The 22,775-nt window shown below is 30.3% G+C and overlaps 1 protein-coding gene across 4 annotated transcripts in view; it reads left to right on the top strand.

Annotated features, from left to right (window-relative positions):
- The first annotated feature begins 7,020 nt into the window (after nt 1–7,020).
- The window catches only part of LOC140040611 (diacylglycerol kinase zeta-like), a 52,584-nt gene continuing 36,829 nt past the window's right edge, over nt 7,021–22,775 (top strand). For 3 of the 4 annotated variants that reach the window (XM_072086670.1, XM_072086673.1, XM_072086669.1), the window contains exons 1-2: nt 15,371–15,549; nt 21,726–21,846. In XM_072086670.1, the coding sequence (XP_071942771.1) occupies nt 15,392–15,549; nt 21,726–21,846 (279 nt within the window). In that variant the 5' untranslated portion in view covers nt 15,371–15,391. Of the gene's footprint in view, nt 7,415–15,370; nt 15,550–21,725; nt 21,847–22,775 lie in introns of those variants that run through there. The other variant, XM_072086672.1, reaches the window with a different exon arrangement.

The following is a 22,775-nucleotide window of genomic DNA, read 5'->3' as shown; positions in this document are numbered from 1 at the left end:
GATCATTTCCGTTTATCAAACCAATATTAAAAATACATAATAGTACATATAATAACTTAAATGATAGAACATTACATTACCAGTAACTATATATTATAGGGTGATCAATTTATTTACACATTAAAATGTGTAAATAATTTATACCAGGTACTAATACTTGTATTGAAATATTATAATTACACCTGCAGTCGCTATCCCCCCCCCCAAAAAAAAAAATTCTCTCATTCTTGCTTCTCTGTATCAAATTTATTCCTCTTTGATATTAGCCCTCCTCCACCTATCCCTCCTTTATCTCATTTTTCATCCTGCCTCCCAAAAGTAACAATGGTCCTCTAAATCATGCCTAGAGAGCTTACAGTACCTGGAGAGAGGATACATTTACGAAAAGAAGAACATCTTTTGAGCACCCCTATCGGAAACACCTGCCAAGTAAATCAAAACAAAAAGTTACATTATTTTATTTGTTGATGAATATGTATTTGGATAAAAACTATAATAAATTTAAATATTCTTTTGAACATTAGATGTGTGTGTAGTTTGTACATTTTTAGGTTGGATTGTTTCGGATGTCATTTGAATTTTGCTAATTAGCAGGATGTTTCTCATTAAGTTTTAATCATTTGTGATGTAACATTTTAAGTGATAATTATAACACTGTTCATGACTTAAAACATTCGAGTTTCGTGGATTAGTAAATCATTCACTCATTTACAATATAAATTCATACAGTATGTTCTGTTGGCTTTGATGGAGGGAAGGTTGTAGAAAATATGTGAACAAAAATATATAAACATATGTGTTAGAAAATATCAATTAAAATGTATGGCATATTGAAAGGATATTTCCTTTGTCTGTTTGAATGAATGGTATTTATATATATTCTCTTCTCTTCAAATATATATATATTTTCTCTCCTCTTTAAATTTTGCCAATGTACAAGAAAGAATTTTATTGAAATAAAGAGCATATTCTATTTCATACCTAGCTGTATAAACCGACAATGGCTTATTCTCCTTAAGGAGCAATATAACTTGAAATAAAGTTCATTAAACACCCCTCTGCATAACTGGAACATACCCTCAGGTGCATCCCACAAATCATAATATCTTTTTGAGACATGGAAGGGCATGAATAAAGGCCAAATTACACAGACAAGCGGTGACGGTAATATAAATATTGAATCTATGTTAGTCCTTATGCCCATTTACACACAACACGGACGGGCGGTTTCAACTCAAGATAGATACAGATTCTATGTGGGACAAGCTACATGTTTTTCTGCTTACCGTTACCGCTCGTCTGTGTAAATTGGCCTTAAAGAGTTTACAATGCACAGTGGTATTCCATTACAAAGACAAATGTGCATATTCAAACAACATTAAATCTGAATTGGATGGGATTTGAACCTAACAACCTTCATGTTTTATGTGAGGTTCAGGTAAAATAACCACCAGTCATCAATCACTTGCAAAATTATTGATCATTTTAATCGTGCATTGAACTAGTTACGTTATGTTATAAGGCTAAACTCATAACCTCTTGATAGAGTGACGTCTTTAATACTATGAATGTTTGTTGATCGTGAAATGATGTCGCCATTATTGACCAGGTAATATTATACTTTTCACAAGCTTTGCTGTAGCATACATGCTTTAATTTATGTTATCACAGAGGTGATTTATCTATTGGATTAAGGACTCATCATAAGATTTCCTCAATTTGTTAATGACTTTAATAAACGTTGCAGCTTTACAGTATATTCTTCATGCAACATCTTCTGTCTAATTGAAGAATTTTTTTTCATAATGTTTTAGAAAATACAACCACCAAAACCCATTGTTTTTGCTACAGTAGTATGAACCTCCTTGCCACCTATTTGTATCCTACTAAAGATTGTATATAGTACTACTGTAAACAATTTAAACGTAAACAGGAAACATATTACATGCTTATTAAATAACTACTGTAATGTTCTTATTAAACCTTACCCACATATTGCTGAACAAATAGGCACTAAGATCCACCTGTTCTCTCTGAAACAAACACTGATAATTAATATTTGTTTTCACTAGTATATGTACAGTACTGTTATACTTTTAATATTTATAAGTGCAAATATGTCAGGCTGTTTATATTCAATTATTTCACATATTAACCCTCCCAATCATATCAAGTTCATAGTAGTAGTACTGTAGTACAGTAGTTTACGCAAATATTTCTGTGATTATATAGTCTATTTCGTGCCTGGCTTACCTAGATAAGCCCAAAGAGGGAGATATACTCGAAAAAGTATATTGCAGCAATATGTTATACCAGTAGTAACAGTATGCTTAAAAGGCAATACTATTTTTCAAATAATGTGGTCTGGTTTTTGATATATAAAATCTAGTATTACCTACAGTATTCTTCATTTTCATCTTTATAACACCTATCACAATCAGTAAACTGAGAGACAATCCCATTCTCTTTACAATGCAGTACAAAGTTTTTTATCATGTACATGTGTGTTGTACTGTATGTACATGCAACCAACGGCTTTATGTTACATCCAAAAGATGAGGTAATAAGAGAAACGCATCTTGCATAAAGGACATAAGCAATATGACACAGATCTCCAACACATGCCTATCCCACGATGATATTGGGCTTGTGGATAATTAAAACAGGCTTAAAGGGCATATTTAGAGAGAGATATCATTTTTTTTAATCTAGGGGCAGGTTGAAAAGTAGGGTGGAAGTCATCTTTTGAAGATTGTAATGCAGACAGATACTGTAGGACATCATTTAAGCTTGGCTTATTTCATTTCGCCATTTTTAGCCCTGGGTCTCCATCCCCTTCTTCCCTATTTAAACATCCTGGATCCTCCACTGGCATCTGTGTGCAACTCAGCCTACTACTGTACTTTATTATTATTATTTACTCTACTGTATGTCTAGCTTATGCTGGCCTATCTGTACAGTACTATACCATTAAAAGTAAAGTATTTTGATCATCACTTTTTTTTCAAATCATTGAGTATGACCCAGCCTACTTTACTTATGAATCTTATTTCAAATTCATTTTATCGCAATAATTTATTTGTCTCGTCTCAAACTTGTTCACGTAAATACTATATTTCTGTATGTACAGTATGTAGGAATGGCAATAACACATAGTATTATAACAACACAGTTTTGAACAATCAATAAAATTCATGGTTTGCAATATTCAAATGCCTACTGTACAGTACAGCTGTGGAAAAAAGATTTCTTGAATTTATTTGAAATATGTGGGTAGAAAATAGAATTTATGATGCAACACCAATCCACTGCTTTTGTAAATATTTATCTGTTCAATAATTGTGACCATGTTTGTGTCCAGTGTATGTATAGGTCTTTTGTACACACAAACATTTTCAATTGAAGCCGATAAACTGTATAAACAAAATTAAATGTAAGAAATAGGCTTATTCATAGCTATTGGTAATACCTACACTAGGTTATGATCAAATATTCAATATCGTTTAAAGGTTATTATACGGCCTACACTATAAAATAGTTGCTCATTTATAATCACGCTATTTGTAATTACTACAGTGTTATGATAATACAATTACTATTACTCACATAATAACAATTTTCAAATACCTTTATTTATTCTTTTTCAATATAAAATCTATTTAGAATGTAAAGTTGACAATCTTTTAAATAGTGACCAGGTTTTATGATTTTTATCTTTAAAAGCTAAATAAAAACAGATAGATCAAAACTAGGTTGTACAGTAACAGCTGTATCAGTGGCAACCTTTTCCATATGTACTCTTCGACATCTCATTACGGCTTTCCTATTCGAATAAGCACTGTTTATGGCATTTAATTGAGTATACTTGCATCCATTGCTTACTCAGACCTTTTTACTAATCAATTCTAAGAGAACTGTAGCACAGGGAGTCCATTAAAGAATAGACATTTTACAATATTGATGCTTTGTATATTGACATTTTTTCTAATTCTGAATAGTACTGAAATTAAAATATGAAAGTACTTTGCCGCCTAAAAAGTATTGAAATTACATATAGAAAGTAAAAATATCTATTTTCCCTTTGATTATGGAAAAAACTAGGTATACCAAACTACATTTAAGAATCTACTACTGTATACCATCAGAGGCAGTTCCATGGGGAGCAAAAGGGGCTCATGCTCTAAACTGTATACCATCAGAGGCAGTTCCATGGGGAGCAAAAGGGGCTCATGCTCCCCGTTTTGACAGCTAAAACAAAATGATTAACTACATTTTGAAAATCTAAGCTGAGAGACTGTTATTATTATATGGTACAGAATTACTGTTTCTTTTTTAATCATGAATACGCCCCTAACCATGATAAATAATAATTTTGAAAAACTGTTCATCACATCAGGGAAGAGTGAAGTTTTTCCTGATCACATAAATTTATGACATTCAATAATAGAGAAAATAATATTTTTATAATTTTACTGAATTATCTGTTGATAGTGAGAATTTTGTATATTTTCCTCTATGTACAGTAGGGGGTAACTTTTATTTCTGTGGGTTTTTGTAAAAATAAAAAATAAGGAATATAAATGTATTTTGTATAAAACCGAATGTGAGTTTTAAAATCGTTAGCAACAGTTGTTTATTTCTTTAGAAATTGTAAACTAATAAAACTGCTTAAAATTCCTTGTTAGATCCTGCTAATAATTTCTTGTCTAGAAATATATTGATGATATATCCCTAGACGCTTTCTATGTCCCGTTTACGTCAAATCATCGTCTTCCTTTTCGTATCCGCATCAAAGAAGTTCTAAATTAAGAATTTTAAAGAAATCTATTAAAAACTGTTTAACGATCATGAAGTTATAGTGCGTATTACGTGGGTAGACTTCCGGTGTCATAGACAGGTTTATAATCAGATGAGAATATTGAATCCGTGTCCGTTTATTATATCTATAATTCAAATCTTTGATTTATTAAATGTTTCTTAATATAAATATTTTTTACACAAAATTATAAGCTAAGAATATGGTTCTATTTTCAATTCAATTAATTATTTTCAACATGAATAAATGTATGTATAAAGATCTCTATGATAGGTTAAAAGGTACCATATTTATTCGAATAAATGCCAACCTTTGAATAATGACCCGCCAAATAAACACCTGCCATAGAACATTGTTTGGAATAAACATTCCCACAAATTATATTAAAGTTTTTTTTTGTCTCGCCACATGCATACACATAATATTGTATTTTAACACATTTCTATTTGTAGTAGAATTCATTGGCTTCCACGAGCAGCAATTTTCCAAGCATTTTTTACTGTATTTTATGACTTCTTGATATTTACATTAGTATACTCTGTACAGTACATACAAGAATAATTGTGTAGACCTTGGTATGGGACCCCGTAGGAGACAATTATAATTTTAACACCATGGTGGAGATACTATAGTAGTTGTGGGTTGGAAATTACAATTATACTGTACACTTTCAAGCAAAATTCCTTTTAAATTTAAAATTGAAAAAAAAAAATGTTTATATTTATCCATATGTTATATACAATATATATCAATATTTTTGTGAAGCTCACTTTTAAAAATATATGTCTACTGCCCTCATGTTTTAATATTTGTAGCAACTGATGCTAGATAAATATTGTATTTAATTTAAATGTTGCCCTCTATAATTATTAAAAAACATTAATCTATGAATGGTGGCTCTTCTATACTGGAGCAGTGGTGGTTCTGTACGTTATTCAATAAATTACAAATTAATATGAACAAATTAAATAAAAAAGAAATTGTGATCAAAATGTCTCTATACATATATTGGGAGTTGTACATTAATTATGTATCTTATTTGTTGATGTATTTATTGTATGTACTGTTAATACAAAATTACCAATTAGTTTCAAATTAGTATATCTCTTTTTGTTTTTAATAAATTTATAGTTGTTTCCTTGTTTAGTTTATTGTTTTGTTTTACATCATATACAAGCATTCAAGTTTAGACGTTTTTAAGAGAATGAAATTCTCTTCAGGTTTTAATCAACAGATTAGGTAGAATATTGTTATCAGTAGACATGTATACCCCTATTAATGATATCTTAAGTACTCTTGGATGGAGTAGACTTACAGAAAAATGGAATGAAAATATTCTTATAATGCTATTTAAATGTTTAAAAGAAATAGCTCCAAGATACTTAACAATATTATTTCAATTTACTGTAGATAACCATAATAAATGCACTCGCTCCCAAAGTAATAATGATTTATCTATTCCGTTATGGAATAACTCTCAGGGTAAAAGAACTTTTGTTTATAGATCAACTAAATTATGGAATTCTCTACCAAATAACATAAAATCAGAACTCCATAATATGTCTTTGGCAACTTTTAAATCTTCACTATAGAAATCATATATGTATTAACCTTTTTGCCTTCACAATTGTAAATAGTTTTATATCTGTTTTCTTTCTTTTTGTTTTTCTTTTATATTTTATTTTTGTTGTAAATATGTTTACTGAACCACTTTGGAAATCAGTACATTTGTATTGAAAGTGTATTTCAGTTTAAAGAAAGAACAAATAAATAAATGAATAATAAAATCACAGAAAATTTGCTCTTTTTTTTTGCTCGAAACTGTAATGTACTGGTATAAAGATTTTTAAATTTAAAAAAATGGCACCAATTTTTTTCTAAACTATTTTCATAAAATAATTACCATTAGCATTATGTTTTATAATCAATTAATTTTTGATGGTTTAAGTATTCAGAATCATATACTGTATCAAATATGTTTTATGTGCCTGTGTTTCAATAATGCAATCTCAAATCTTAATACATGTAATAGAATACGTCATATATACGATTATTATAAATTAGTGGATTTCTCTATTTACGGCGTTGGTATGCAGAGAAAAATGTCAGGAAGTCTAGATATCTGAACAAGGAAGTGTTAAACAGCTGGATGTGCGAAGTATAGTATCTCAGTTTGTTGTTGTAGCATGTATGTGTGTGGGTTTTGCACACGGGGTTTTGTTGACCTTTTGACTGTAGTAGGCATGCACCATGGCCCTGTAAAGTTTCTTCTTTTACATTTTGATCCATCATGCATGAAGCAACAAAAGGAATGATTCTGTAAAGCTGTTCTTCAGAAAATCCCATTTTAGAGTGTTAGATTGGTAGCAATCAATTGACAACTGTGTGTATGTATGATCAACTTATTTCTCCATGGTATGATATACTGTGATGCTACAAGACTAACCCAACTATATCCTCTTCTCTGTATATCCTATTCATCTCTATCTAAAGCATGGATGATTCTACTACTACTACTGCCACTTCTCCCACTAGTACTCCATGTCGATCTGCCACCTTTCCACAGAGGAACTTTCGAAGACGACGCAGTAGTTACGGGTATGTTCATATTAATGATTGTTTTGGCCAAGGGGTGGTTGCTTTTTTTTTGGAATAGTTGACAGTAGCCCTATTGTATATTATCTGGTTCACATTGTGTTCATATTTTGTTTGATGATTTCAAATATAGTACCTTAGTATTTAAACCTATATTGAAATTGGATACTGTACATATTAAACGTTTTTCTTAAGTGCTACTGTATACAGTATAGTTCTGCTATGGTAGATTGCTATTACATTGTTATTATGAAACCACTGTATATGAGGAAATCATCGTATCATTATTTGAACCTTACAAGTTGAATATATACATTTTCATAAGTAAAGAAATGCATACTGTATTTTTTTAGTATGTATCAAAGTCTTTACACAATAAACAATAACAAATAATAAAATAAACAAGATCCCCAAAAATATTCCATATCAAAATTATCTTTAAAATCCATTGTCTGCTGAATAACAAAAAAAATTAAAACATGTTTGAAATAATAATAATACATAGGTAAATAGTTGTTTACATCTTGTCTACTCATGATAAACTATGCCACTAGCTAAATTAGAAAATTAAAAGACACAAGACGCTAGTGAAATTTCAAATGCAGTCGCCTAATAATAAAGTTTTACTTTACACTATATGCACAAGTCCTGTAATCAAGAACATAGTATTAATACAAATATTTCCCAAAAGACCCTGTGGAGAACATAATAGAATATGATGAAGGATGATACATACGTATAACGTTGCTTAGCAACCTAGTTTTCTTGTGATTGTTCATGAGATTCAACCAGCTGTAATGGTACTCGCCTTATGTGTATATTAAATGTGATACGCTTTTCATGTTTTATGACAATTAACTTCATATTTAAGTGGTAATTCTTCCTGATATATGACTTTACCCTGGCCATTTTGAATGTGATGAATCTTTTAGTTTTTGTTGTTATATAATGTACCTTAAATTTATGATAAAAGCAAAACCATTTTTGATAATGATAATTGTGATGTAGGAAAAATGAATGGTAAATTTATTAACTTATCAATTTCATCATCATTGTTGTCATTGTCAGATGTTTACCCTACTCTGACGTAATTGTACTTTATACTATGTACATTTTAAAATAGCTGAGCATGAATATGTACAGGAGTAGGTCCAGTGTACACAAGCAACTTACGTTCACTTTTAAAAACATTGTATTTCTGTTGAAACGAGTACCTGGTTTACTTACACCCTTAATGGCAACATGATGTACCAGTAAAAGCAGAGGGTCTTCCAGTACCAGTATTATAATATTATATAGTAGTAATATTATAGTATTATACATACTGTAGCTGCCTTTATGGTTATGCCAATATTCAGCAGAGTGGTTGCAAATTGCTAATGTTTATGTAGAAATATATTTTAACAAATAAATGAACCCAACAGAACTCAGCTTAGTTAAATAATATTTTAGGCCTAGCCCACAAACATCCGACCCCCCCCCCCCCCCCCTGTCAAAACTTTGATCTGCCACAAATTGAGCTATATATTATTATGCCAATATTCAGTGTTATGAATCTATAGATGTCTTTATAATATGGATATGCCAATATTCAGTGTTATGGATCTATAGATGTCTTTATAATATGGATATGCCAATATTCAGTGTTATGGATCTATAGATGTCTTTATAATATGGATATGCCAATATTCAGTGTTATGGATCTATAGCTGCCAATATTTACTAAATGTAGCCATGACATTTCATTCAAGGTGTACAATTTCTTGTTTCTAATACTTGAATCTACCATTCCTTGAATCCGGAACTTATTTGTGGTTAACAGTCTTATAAAGTACATCCCGGAAAAGGCTTTAAGCGTCTAATTCTTTAATTCCTTAAATCTTAGCCTTGGGAGTTTTTTTTTATCTTTTTATAATTACAAACTAGTCTTGTAGGAAATTTATGAATGTTGTTGTAGACAGAGCTTCAGACCAACACAGTGTTCAACTTGGCCAAGTTGAACACTGTGTTGGTCTAAAGCTCTGTTTACACTATCAAACTAGTTTGACAAAAAAACGTGTGATGTGTCCCAAATATGGTAGTAATATTCTTAAATATTGTAGTGATATGACATCATAATGTTCATATACAGGCACATCACATTTGTTTTTCACATAAAATTTGTGTAGACAGAGCATTATGGCTTGTGCATTGCATGGAAAACATCACTTATAGGCCTACTGTAGCAGCATTTTAATAGAAACTGTAGTTAATAGTCATTCTTGGAATAAAATTACAGGCCATAAGAATACCTGAGAAACCAAACTGCTCATCTGACTTGCCCAGAAGGCCATCAAATATTCAGTATTTCTGTAAGATCTACTAATTTTTCTGTTTAGTCAGTGTAATCCCATTGCACTAAATACAGGTATAAAACTATATATATCTTCATGCTAATTGTCTGTTTAAAAATGTTTGCAAAAGCCTAATGTTATGCAAACCAGATTGCATATTTTGGCATGACAATTACCTTATTGTCAATTTTATTTATCAAAAGCAAATCAAAATTTGAAATGATAATATTAATTTGCCATATTTCACAATAATAAATTGTGGGACAATTATTACATTTCAACTTTTTTTATGTTCTTTACGACTGCCCCACCCAACCCTGAATTTGTCCCGAAATAGTTTCACATATCCATTGAAAACATAAGAAAATGTGTTTTTATTTGTGAATTACAAAATGTGTGACTTATATATATTAGTATTATGTTATTCAGTAAAAAACTGACACATAAAATGTACCATGTATCGCATTGATACTATAGAAATTGATTCATATCACTGATTTTTATCATTTTTTCTTCAACAATCTGATACTTAGTAGTAGTACAAAAACTCATTAAACATATCTTTATGTAGCTTTGTTGAAAAGTGTATGGTAAATAATCATTATAGGTATTGTATATATCTCTATACATTTCTCAACCATGTGGATTTCTTACAGCAATATCATAGTTAAATTACTGTTTCAACTTTGACCTTTTGAAGCCATCCTTTATGATTTGATGGTCGATGATGAATTTCACTTAATAAAAGATGGTGTTGATAGCTAAGTAGGAAATGACATTAACACCAAGGTTTTCGTAACTGCAATATGGTTATGAATATTTGATTTTTATCATTCGATTTCATTTTTAGATTTAAACATTATTGGCAATAAAATGATAATACATTTTCAATTTCAATAACACTATATAAACATTTTACAATATAAACTATAAACGTATTAAGTACAATAAATAGTAGATTCATATTATACTACTGAAGTTATATAATAGAATAATTAAAATTTAACTAAATAATTTTATGTATAATAATAATTATCACTCAATATATGTTGAATAAAAGCTTTGTAATTAGCTTATACAGTAGAATATAATATATTGCAATAATTTTTTTATACAAACGATAAATACTTTTTAATTTAAACCATGAATTGATTAATAAAGCAAACGGCTAATTTTTTTTGTGCCAATTTTGCGCTTATTTTATATGTAAAGCAACGATGGAAGGATAATATTCATTAGTTGTAATTGTTTAGTCATCACTCGTCTGAAGCATGAAGTAAGTCCACATAGTGGTATCTGAAGAAATAATTACTATGCGCATAGCTAATTACAAAGGTTATTTAACGTATAAAATAGTTAACAGCGTGAAATGAATGTTGACAAGAAGGCTAATGACCTTTGACCTCTGTGTGTTTAATTTGCATGTCTATTACAAATTAATTGTACTTGTGCATCCTTGGCTATCTACTATGTTTTCCTATTACACACATTATACGACCTGTATACATGTAATATACATAGGATACGTTGATTATACAAGCTCAGGATAGCTGTGATTATCGGTCAGAGGCTATTATTGGATTTGGACTGATGTTCCAGCCTAGCTCGCTCGATTCTAGCCTTCCTCTGGGACAACTTGCCGTTGATCATCTTTAGTCTAGCGTCTTCTTCTTAGTTAGTAGTATAGCAAAGTAAACGTGCTCCTTCATCATGGCTTTGTCACAAGCACCAAGCAAGTGCAGGAAATATCGTGTTCAAGAACGAACAAGAAGAACGTAAGACATTTTAGAATTTTAATTATGTACCGGTCAGTAATGCATTCTGTATAATTTATTAATTCTGATGCCGGTGTTGTTAGTAAAATTTAAAAATTCAGCCGTACAGTACAGCAGTGTAACGGTTTTTTTTATTATTCATTGATAAAATATTTTATTCTAATTGTATTAAAACATTTAAAAAAATGCATATTATGTTTAAGTATAGTATGATGGTGTTAATATGAGGAACTAAATAGCTGGAAAGGGTGGGAATGTTGTAATCAGAGGCATAGGCTGACGTTAGACGGACTGTGCTATAAAATTGTTGGTTATTTATGTGAATTACTCAATTTATAAATTCAAACTAAGACGGCATCGCACAAACAACATCTATCATGATATTTATCGTAAAGGCTAAATCAGCTATACAGACAGCAAGGTGGGTAGACGAGACTCATACAGCCACAATCAAACCTATTGCTTTTCTGTGTAATGTAGGAATAGGAGTTTGATCATAAGTGCATATGTTTAAGTTTAAGTTTATGGCAAGATAACTATATTGTATGTATTAACCCTGTTAATTAAAGACACCTTCCCAACAATTTGTGACGTTTTGTAAAAATGATACATATATATTACTTTAAAAACATTAAAACAGGTCATTCCTTGTCTTAAATGTACGTTTTATGGTAAATTATGATAAAAAGTGAGAAACAATGCACTACCTAAGTAGCTCGCGGCGAATGACCTCTCGTAGACGGTCTTTAGACCTAGCCTAGCTTAGTTTTGTAGGCCTAGCTGGTAAACATCGGTAACGTACGAACATCGTACGCTAGCTATATACCTAGCCTGACGTTGTATAGTTGCTGCTTTAATTGTCTTTCTATTTTTGCCAGACTCCGTTGATACAAATTGGGCAAAACCTGGTATTTGCGCTGAATAGTTAGGAGTCTTCCATTTGTTTTTGCCTCACGATCGATCGAAAAGTGGGTCACTATAATTATTAGAATCGACTTATTTTTCACATTTTTAACCATTTAAAGACGAAAAAAGTTATCGCAATAGGACCATATAGTATTATTTTTACATTAAATATAGTTTGTGATCTTAAATTAGATCTAAAAAACGTAGGGAAGGTGTCTTTAAGTGTTAAATTATACCAATCTTTGTGCATTAGCTCAATTCTTAAAAGTTAATCAGGTACAGTTATTGGAATCAAAAATCCTTATCACTGTACCCCATGATTTCCACAGGCAATGTATTCCATGATATTTTAAATGAAAAATACTTTTATTATTACAGTATATATACTGGTATTATTTTTGTAATTTATTTAAATAAACATGCCAACAAGTTAATAGGTTGTCTAGAGGATTGATTCCAATGGTTTTCCAGTTTAAAAAAGTAATTCTTGATAAAGAGAGAACAAGATGGTGGCTGCAATCGAGCATTCAATGCTCCAGTCACGCCTGCTACGCAGTGGTCACGCATTGAGCTACCCCTGCACTGAGCATTAAATATGAGAAGTATTTTTACATTCACCAGTAAGATGCTCAACGTAGCGTGTTATTAAATTAATTTTCTTTATGTATTATATTAGATTCTTTTAAATATTTTATATTCTAAATTTTAATAATGTTTTGAACAGATTTACAGTGGCCGTATTTGTTGGTACTTGTCGGAATCACGTCCCAGTCAGGAGTCCGCCCTCTAGCCAATCTTATAAACTCTTTGACATATACAATGTGAAATAACACTTTGTTCATATAGGACATAAATAAATAAAATGCCAATGTTATTAATATTAATAAATTAAAGTACCTGGACAGTTTTTTATAATAATTTATTTGTGTATATTATTTTCTATCTGCGTATGTTTTAAATATATTAATTAACAGGCACAGAACAAATTAAAAACCACCTAGAATATTAAATATATAAAATGTTGTGAAATCAAATATCTATGTGTAAATAAATAATGTTGGACTATCATCAGTTAAGCCACATAAAAACATAGTATAAAGATTACTGACAATACTGAAAAGGTCAAAGATCAATTGTATATTTTATATAAAGTAAAACTACAATTTTTTTATTTCCAGAAACGTCGCCAATCAATAGTTAAAGCCTACTGGAAGTTTAACATTTTAATTATATATTTGTTCCCTTTCGCAGACAACCCTCAATATCGTTAACATATTCAATACAATAATTGAAGAGAGCCCTCATCAGTTTTAAAGTGAATGAAAGATGCTACTAATTATAACGCTTCTTCTGATTTATAAACAAGGATTCATAACAAATTTTGGCTTTCATCTTCAAATATATGACTACTTTTTTTAACCATAAAGAATAATATTCCTTTGCAGAATCAGTAAATGGTATTTAAATTCGATGGAAGAAACTTGAATAAATCAGTGGTTTTTAGTACTGTTATTGTTAATTAAATTTATTTGAAAATATCAGCTTGTAAGCTTGGCAACTCAAGTACTCATCCTTTGTCACTGAATCATTATGAATTTCAGCATAAATTAAAGACAATGATGAATAAATTATAGAATTTATTATGGTTGAATTATTGCTAGTTAAGTAGTCCTCCATTTTGGATTTTACTTGCGATAGTACTTATTTTTAAATTATGTTTTTAAATTTGCAATTTATATTAATTGTACACTGGTTTTCATTTGAAGCTTATTATAAACTAGACCCTAGCTTAAATGCAACTTTTATTAAAACATAAACAATAATAATATTAAAAATAAAATATAATAGTTAATTATATCTCAACCGTAATTGTAATAGTAAATAACGATTATTTTTATTTACTACGTCAGGTGAATAAAACTAATCGTTATTTACTATTACAATTACGGTTGAGATATAATTAACTATTATATTTTATTTGTAATACCAACCGAATGAATCTTTTTAATGAATAATAATATTGTGATAAAATTTAAATACATTTTGTACATTATTAGATAATACTACTAAATGTTTTTTGAAAGAAAAACTAAGTATCCCTTTTTTTAATTAGAACAATTGGCAACAAATAAAATAATTGATTTTATTGTATCATTTTTAAATATCCTTTACTATGGCAGTAGACATAGTTATCTAATTCTAAATTGAGACAAACACTACTAAATAAATGCTTACCACTAAATGTCACTAAACCCTAAATTTATGTGGGTTGGACACAGGTTTGATGGTTAAGGCAATCGATTGATTGATTGATTGATTTGACTACCAATTAATCGTAATCAAAAATATCCATGCATTTTGAATTGATTAATTATTTGTAGGTGATTATTCTGTGTTTTCCCCACTTTTACTATCCACACCTTCTGTGTATATTTGTTTGCATTCAGACAGTAGACTCTAATTTGACCATCTTGTTATACCATAATATATACCATATTTAGAGTTATAACATTCATTGTATTCTAAAAATTAAATGTATCGCATATTTTGTTCCGAACTTCAACATTTTTAATTTTGATATTAAAAAAAAAATGTTGCTGTATACAACAAATGATAATGACTGCTGAATAACTTGATTATGAATATGTTGTCGTATTAATTAAATTGCTAAAACCTATCATTGCAAAATGTAAAAATAGATTATACTGTCCATTGATTAGCAGATTTAATAACCCTCCTACCTTGGAACATTCATAGATCTGAGTGGTGTCATTCATGGAATTGATAATTGTTGTATGAAATCTAGGGAGTTTTATCAGGAAGCTTTTAATGTCACTGAGACTTGTCTTTTCATTGGCTGTTGGCTTTTAGTAATTACATGGGAGTATAGTCAAACTCGTTGCATAGACCTGGTGTAGTTTATTGTGCAAATTTGAACGCTGGCGTTCAACTATACTGGTACTACTATGAAGCGATCTGAGTCTCTGGATACGGCGACAAAAGCAAAAAGTGGAACGAGTAAAAGAGTTTTTCTGCGTTTTTATCGTCGTTTAACCAGTGAAAGTGATTTGACCACACAAAAGGAACAATGCGATCAGGCTTCAAATCGGACTGATAGTTTCAAGTAATGTTTACATTCGTTTTAATATTTCCTATTCAAAAATTTGGTTTTTAAAAATAAAAATGTTGGTTATTGTTTTTTCAGTCAACAAAACTATGTTGCGATTAAATCATTTTGTATGAAATTTTTTTTAATACCGTGATTTTTAACAAATCAATGATTTAACAGAATGGTTCTTAATTCTTTGAGCTTTGGCAAATTTATTTGGTGAAGAGTTTTGTAATAATTTTTTACAAATCAATTAGTTGATCATAGAAACTTAAACAAAATCTGGAGACTAAAATACACAAGCACAAGTTGGTAAGTTTTTGAAAGACATAGTAATGTTAATACAATAATTATAGTAAAATATGAAAATGGTTGTGAAAAATGTTTAATAATATGTCATTATGACAGAATTGGATACAATACCAGTTATTTACTGTATTATACCTGCTATTATCAGAATAGACTTTGATACCAGTGTCTATTCTTAGTTAAGCAAACAGAAAATCAGTGCCTTCAATAGCAACCTAAAACAATATTGTTATTGAGATTAAGTGGATATAATTTCTAATGTCATTTCAAGTAGTGTCCATCTCTATCTAATACAATTATTTGTTAAATAGGCATGCCTTCCTCTACCACCTTCACCTACCTCCATATACCACAGTTTGGTGACTGATACCCATCTCTACCACCATTTGGTAGACATATTACGCACCTCTCTCTACCACCATTTGGTGGCCTCACGCACCCATCTCTACCACAATTGATGGCCTCACGCACCCATCTCTACCACAATTGGATGACTGATACCCATCTCTACCACAATTTGGTGGACGTACGCACCTCTCTGTACCACCATTTGGTGGCCGCACACACCCATCTCTACCACAATTTAGTAACCTGCCACCTCTATCACAGTTAGGTAACAGCAAACATTTCTATCTACCACAATTTGGAAACTTTGGCGCCTCCCTCGATCACAGTTTTATGCCGGCCTCTGACCCATCTCCATATCCACAATTCATTAGCATTTATTTACTGTACATATCTCTGCCATAATTTACCTCACCCAACTCTATCATATCTACCATAATTTGTTAGCCTCTATCTAGTACCGTTTGAAACCTCCAAAAAACAGTTTCCAAGCAATGGATAAACAAAGCTGTATATATAATGTCTATATAATAATCCTCACTAGGCCTTTGCTAGATTCACTTCATGCTTGATCAATGTTTTATTATATTAGGTTATTTTTAGGCCTAAACAAATCATTGTTTGAGAGGAAAGCCTGTAGCCAGGATTTTTATAAAGGTTTCCGTTTTTCAAAAAAGGGGAAAAAAATCTTCATAATTAAGCTGGCTTATTTACCATACTTTCACTGCTATTCTCTAGTAAGGGCAAAAGGGGGTTTGTTCGAACCCTCGTACCCCCTCTGCCTACAGGCTTGAGAGGACACTGTGTTGTGTCCCTAGGTTTCTCCTTAATAATGGTTGTATTGTATTGTATAATAATTACATTTTTCTCTTTAAATCAAAAGTTGGAAAGATATTAAATTATAAGTAAATATTATTTTGAAAAATGAAGATAAACAGCTTTAGTTCTAGAAAAAAAAATCAGATATATTAAAAACATATTATATATATTATTATATAAGCTTTGATATTTCAAACTATTTATAAATACAGGTACCATAATAAATGTATTTATGTATAATTATGTAGTTATGAATTGATGGGACAAAAAAGATTTCCATTGATGCTACTAAATTAGATCATTTCTTGCATGGATCATTTAAAATGTTTATGACTTACAATAATTATTATGATAATATGCAATAGTCATATTATAAAACAATGCCTGTAGGCATTTTGACATTACTCCAGTTCAAATTACCTATGGAAAATATACTAGGAATGTTCCATAATGGTGTAGGTACCATAGGTCAAATTTATATATACTCATGTGGGTAACCAGCATTTTGACATTACATTGTTTCCATTGGAAGCGGTTTGCGAACCAAAAAGTATTATCGCCAGTTTTACAAAACATATTTGACTGTGTCAATGGAGTTTTTATCTGCAATGCGATCTTTTTTATAAATCGATTTTGCAGCAGTTCTTTTGAAATTTTTCAGCCGAAATAGGTCCTAGAAAAGGAAAGGAAAATGAACAATCATATTGTGTTTTACTGAAATTCCAACAACTGTTGGGTACAGCTGAGCAACTAAAATAATGTACATTAAAATTTCTAGTTTGAATGAATGCAGTTTTTTTTTTATTAGAGTGCTTGATCAGAATATTTGATTTTGTTGTATGCAGAATGACTTGATGGATGTGCCCTTATCCAGCTCATTTCCTCTCTAGTATTTACACTGGCCTGTAGTCTTATGCACACCTTACTTTACATTTTATCCACGTACCTGACTTAAGCACACAAACACAAACTTCATAAATAATGACTTGTCAAAGAAAATCTACTTTCAAAATGTTTCTATACCTTTATACATTGCAAAGGAGACATTTAGGGGGACAAATTCAAGAGCCAACGAAGTGTCCTCTTGGTAGGGGTTGACCATGTTAATTAAAACATTGCAACGTACCTCTTTCATTTCACACAGGAAAGTCTCTTTAACAGGTGTCCCCCGAATAGGTTCCATGAATAGGTGTGTCCTAAATGTGGACTTCACTGTATGTTATATTTTGTTGGTTTCTATTACCAAGATTGTTTGAAATATTTTGGGCATTATTGTACCTTATTTTTGCTGTAAAAGACACACACCTGCTAATAGGAAATGGGTCGACCAAAACAGGGATTTCCCTTCTCTATCACCTTCCCCAGTATCTAGGCGCTAAATAAATATATATTACGGTAAATTGTATTTACCAATTTGAAAGTATATGGCTATGTTGTGAAATTAAGTAGGCCTACATATTGTATTTTTCTACAGTTCTATGAATACATAATATACTTTGCCATTATGTACTTTTTAGCTAAATTGAGGCAAGATAATTAAGTTTTCAAATATTCTTATTATGCATTCTTAATCTCCATATTCTCCCTTTTTTTCGATTCAAACTTTCAAAGTTTTGAATATTACTGTGTTAACGTCAAAGATGCCTATTTTTAATATTCTGTCAATCTGTGTATATACACTATTCTATACAGTAGATTCATTCTTCCGTATGCAGTCATAGTTAATGAGCTGTGAGATACTTTTCCATAGATACTCATAAAATTGTACATCTGGGACTATAAACATTAAGCAAAAAAGTCAGTAAATTCAAACTCATAATTATTTATGCTAAATGCATTGACTATTATTATTATTATTATTGTTGTTATGTGTTTAGGCTTGTATTATTTTTGCCTTTTCAGTTGTTATTGTCTCATTGTTTGTATTAAATTATTATTATTATTGATATTATTGCTATTAACTGCCAGTATTCACTGTCTAGCGACAGCAAATTCAATTAAATATATACATATATATTTTAACGGTCTTCTAAGTATTTTGTTATTTTGTTTTTTATAGAGTGTCTCTGAAGTCAAGCTTTTTTTTTTCTTGTCGTTAAAATGCAATTTAAGTCAATTATCTGAATGTTTAATGTATCTGTGACTGAAACATACTAATTTTTTTTCAATTTTTTTCCGTTAGTTGCTCAGGTAGATTTCATTTTTGACATTAATGTATTTTTAATAATTTATTGTTCAATATAATATATATATATAATAATTTGCGGTTAAAATATTACAGTGAGTTATTATTAGTGATTACATCTTGATCTGGTTTTGAGTCAGTCAGAGTCAGTCCAGTTTATTAATTTATGTTTTAATAATATAATTATCCTTTGAATAATCTTCTTATCATAATTCCATGATGATCTGAAGCAAGATTTCAATGCAGTACTTAACTTATCAATTAGGATTTTTCCCTACTGTAGTAGTAGTACAGTACTAACTAACTGAACAGTTAAACAGGGATGCCACAAGCCATAACATCGGCACATGTTTAAGACTATTCTTGACTATAGATCAGGTGGTAGAACTAATCCCGGAAATGAAATAAAAGTGTGCATTTAAAAGAACCCAGATCCATCTTTCGGGAAAGTAGGTGGTTGCCCTGGTGTACTGGTCCATGTCAACCATTAGGTAGAAGCTGTATTGCATGAAGGGACCCTTGTATGTCATCGCTATTCAACATTTTTATAGTAACAGCCAATTAGGAAGCAGAAAATGTTTTATAGCTACAAGGTTTTATACAAATCTGAGTGAATTCCTAGAGATTCCTTCAAAATTGTGTCATTTTTAAAATGTGAATAATACAAAATTTACTTAATCAGCATTACTAATTTACAAGCACACGGAAAGCATAAACAGACAAAATTGTTTCATGTCCTACTGTAAAATGAGGTTTTGTGGAGATACAAGGTTTTGATAGAATAGTGACGGTTTGCAATTCAGCCCTGCAAGACAGCCCTGCAAGACATACTATTTTTTTTATTATGTCTATATTATCACTCTTCTTTCTTTTTTATATACTGTATCAATACCATTTAATTCATAATTCATTGTTGTATTTGCTTTTGCTGATTTTCATGAAAATAATAATGGTTAAATTCAATTATTCAAGTAAACAGTGTTGTGAAAATGTAGTAGAAAAACATTTACTATTCTGTTTAGCGAACCAAGATTTCGTCTTTGATACAACAACAGGACAAGGAGTTAACTGACCGTGATGCACTTATTATATACAATTCCGGCCTGTCAATTTTTTGCAATGATTTTGCCAAGTCTTAGTAGGCCTGTTGTATCTATATAATTATAGTAGACAATAGTAAAAACCATTTTTTATGGTCTTATATAAAGTACAACACGGAAATCAATTACAGAATTGTATAGAGCAGGAATTTTAAAAAGAAAACCACAAAAGAATTGTTTAATACAGTTTCCTTGGTTTAAAAAAAGATGTGCTCTGATTGTTGTATTCCATTGTTCAAATACAATCAATCCTTTTCACTGTTTTTATGCAAACAATAAATGGCTAAGTTATTTAATTTCCTGGTTATCAGAAACTTTTAAAACTCTGTAATACCATTTATTAAGAGATTTTGTGTTATTTGTTATTTCCTTACCACATTGAAACACCGGTTCTCGTCAGATCACCGAAGTTAAGCAATGTTGGGCCCGGTTAGAGCTTGGATGGGAAACCATCTGGGAATACTGGGTGCTGTATATGGAGCTGGGGTCCCATTAGACATTTGAAATCAGCACTGCTGACTCTTATGGCAGCCCCTGCATCTCATCTAGTATCTGCCTCAGACGTATTGGCTTATGCCTCTCCTCTGGTTAAGGTGGGCACTGGACGAGAGAAGCCCTTGGTCAGTGTTGGGACCAGCCAAAGGTACTTTAAACAGTCCTGGCTTTAGTCATCATTCAGATGAATGTAAGACTAATTGTGTTACTGAAAAGTTAAAATACCATTATTACTATAAATAGTTTTTTTGTGTTCGGATCCAAATGCGGATTTGTATTCAACCTATTTAAACCTGTCTTTGTTGTGGTACCTTTATTTTGATGTGACTTATCTATTCAACCTTATTAATACTGGTTACTTCATGGTTAAAACGTTGGGATTCACAAATCATTCTTGCATAAGGTTCTTATTGTATGTTAATTTACTGAGAATATGTATTTATTATGATAGTGTTATTGTTATGATTCAAGGCTTATTGCTTTGGAACCGCCCATTTCTATGTAGTAATGAATGTTTATATGGCGTAAAAATAAAGAAACTTTCTCCAAAAGAGATATCTGGTCTCCAACTTTGCATGCAGACATCTTTAAATTTGACTAAATCAATGTCAAATGTCAATATTTTTTTACTCTTAACAGCATGGTACATTTTACATTTTTTTTTTCGGCAATATGATGGCGCCAGAAGGCCAGGTTTGTTGGAGGTCTCACGCTGTTGTTTCACCATAATTTGTGCAACATCGATTGATACCTATATATAACAAACATTGACATAGTCAAAATATTTTATTCTGGCTTCTATTTAATTTATATGTATATTGATATCGATATGCTAGACGAAACTGTCTTGGAACGTAAGGTAAAATAAATGTTATACTGGTTTACACTCAATGAACCATCATATCAACATTGACATAAACTATTATGGTTTTTTGCAGGAAAGCTATATCAAAATCAAATGCATATGTAAACCAATTGCATGGATTGCCATCAAATCACCTACCAATCACAAGTCAGTCAAGTGGAGAACGCCCTCTACGAACAACTGTTGATTGGACAGTAAGTTTTGTCATAAACATACTTAAGTTTATAATAACAAAATTGATAACGTACAAAAAACTACTTTAGTTTCTTATGTAACACAAACTTTGAGGAAATGAATGCACTTAATATAAGTTTGAGTCACAAACTAGTTAATTGTAATGTGATAAATTCTTTGTTACAAAAATACTATATAAAACGATTGTTATCTTTGGTTATAAATAATTTTCTTGTATTAACAAAGAAACCACTTATGAAGGATATGAAGAAAAAAATGAGTAATAAAAGAATGTCTAAGATGAATAATATTTGACCCAACTTCTATTTCAAGGACTCTTAGAAATAACAGTTTCATTATTTCTCATATAATTACAATTAGTATGTTTTTGTTCTCTGTTATAACTGTATTTCCTTCAATGATATTAAATTTGCTCATATCTTTGTGTATTGTTATAACTGTATTTTTCTTAGGACTGAACAGCTTTCATCTATTCACAGTGTTATTAGATAGAATGTTTCGTGACTAGTTATTAAATAGTTTAATATCATAAAACACCATAAAATAACTTTATATAGTAATAACAGATCTATTTTTATTTAATTTTTTTGTCAAAAAAAGGAGAAAGATTATATAAGCAATAAACAAATATATTTTATATTTTTTTAATATATCATTTTTCATTTTGACCCAAAATTGAATTAAACAATTTTTGGTTTTATTTTTTTTTCTAAATTTAACCATTCATTTTTAATAATTAAAATCGCTCGCTAAGTGACAGTGAGTATCTTGATTTAAACTTCAAAATGGCATATTCAAAGTCTGATTTTATTAATCTTCAGTTTTAATGTTTTGAGGGACAATACACATCTTTAATAAATATTTTAGGATGTCTCCTTTATAATCTATAAAGACTTAAATGCCATGCACTTTTATTCAGTAGATATTC

This window comes from Antedon mediterranea, chromosome 2 (genome assembly GCF_964355755.1).
Source record: "Antedon mediterranea chromosome 2, ecAntMedi1.1, whole genome shotgun sequence".
In the NCBI taxonomy this organism is placed as follows: domain Eukaryota; kingdom Metazoa; phylum Echinodermata; class Crinoidea; order Comatulida; family Antedonidae; genus Antedon; species Antedon mediterranea.
Note: the sequence above shows the minus strand (reverse complement) of the source record. Positions and strands in the feature narration are given on the sequence as shown.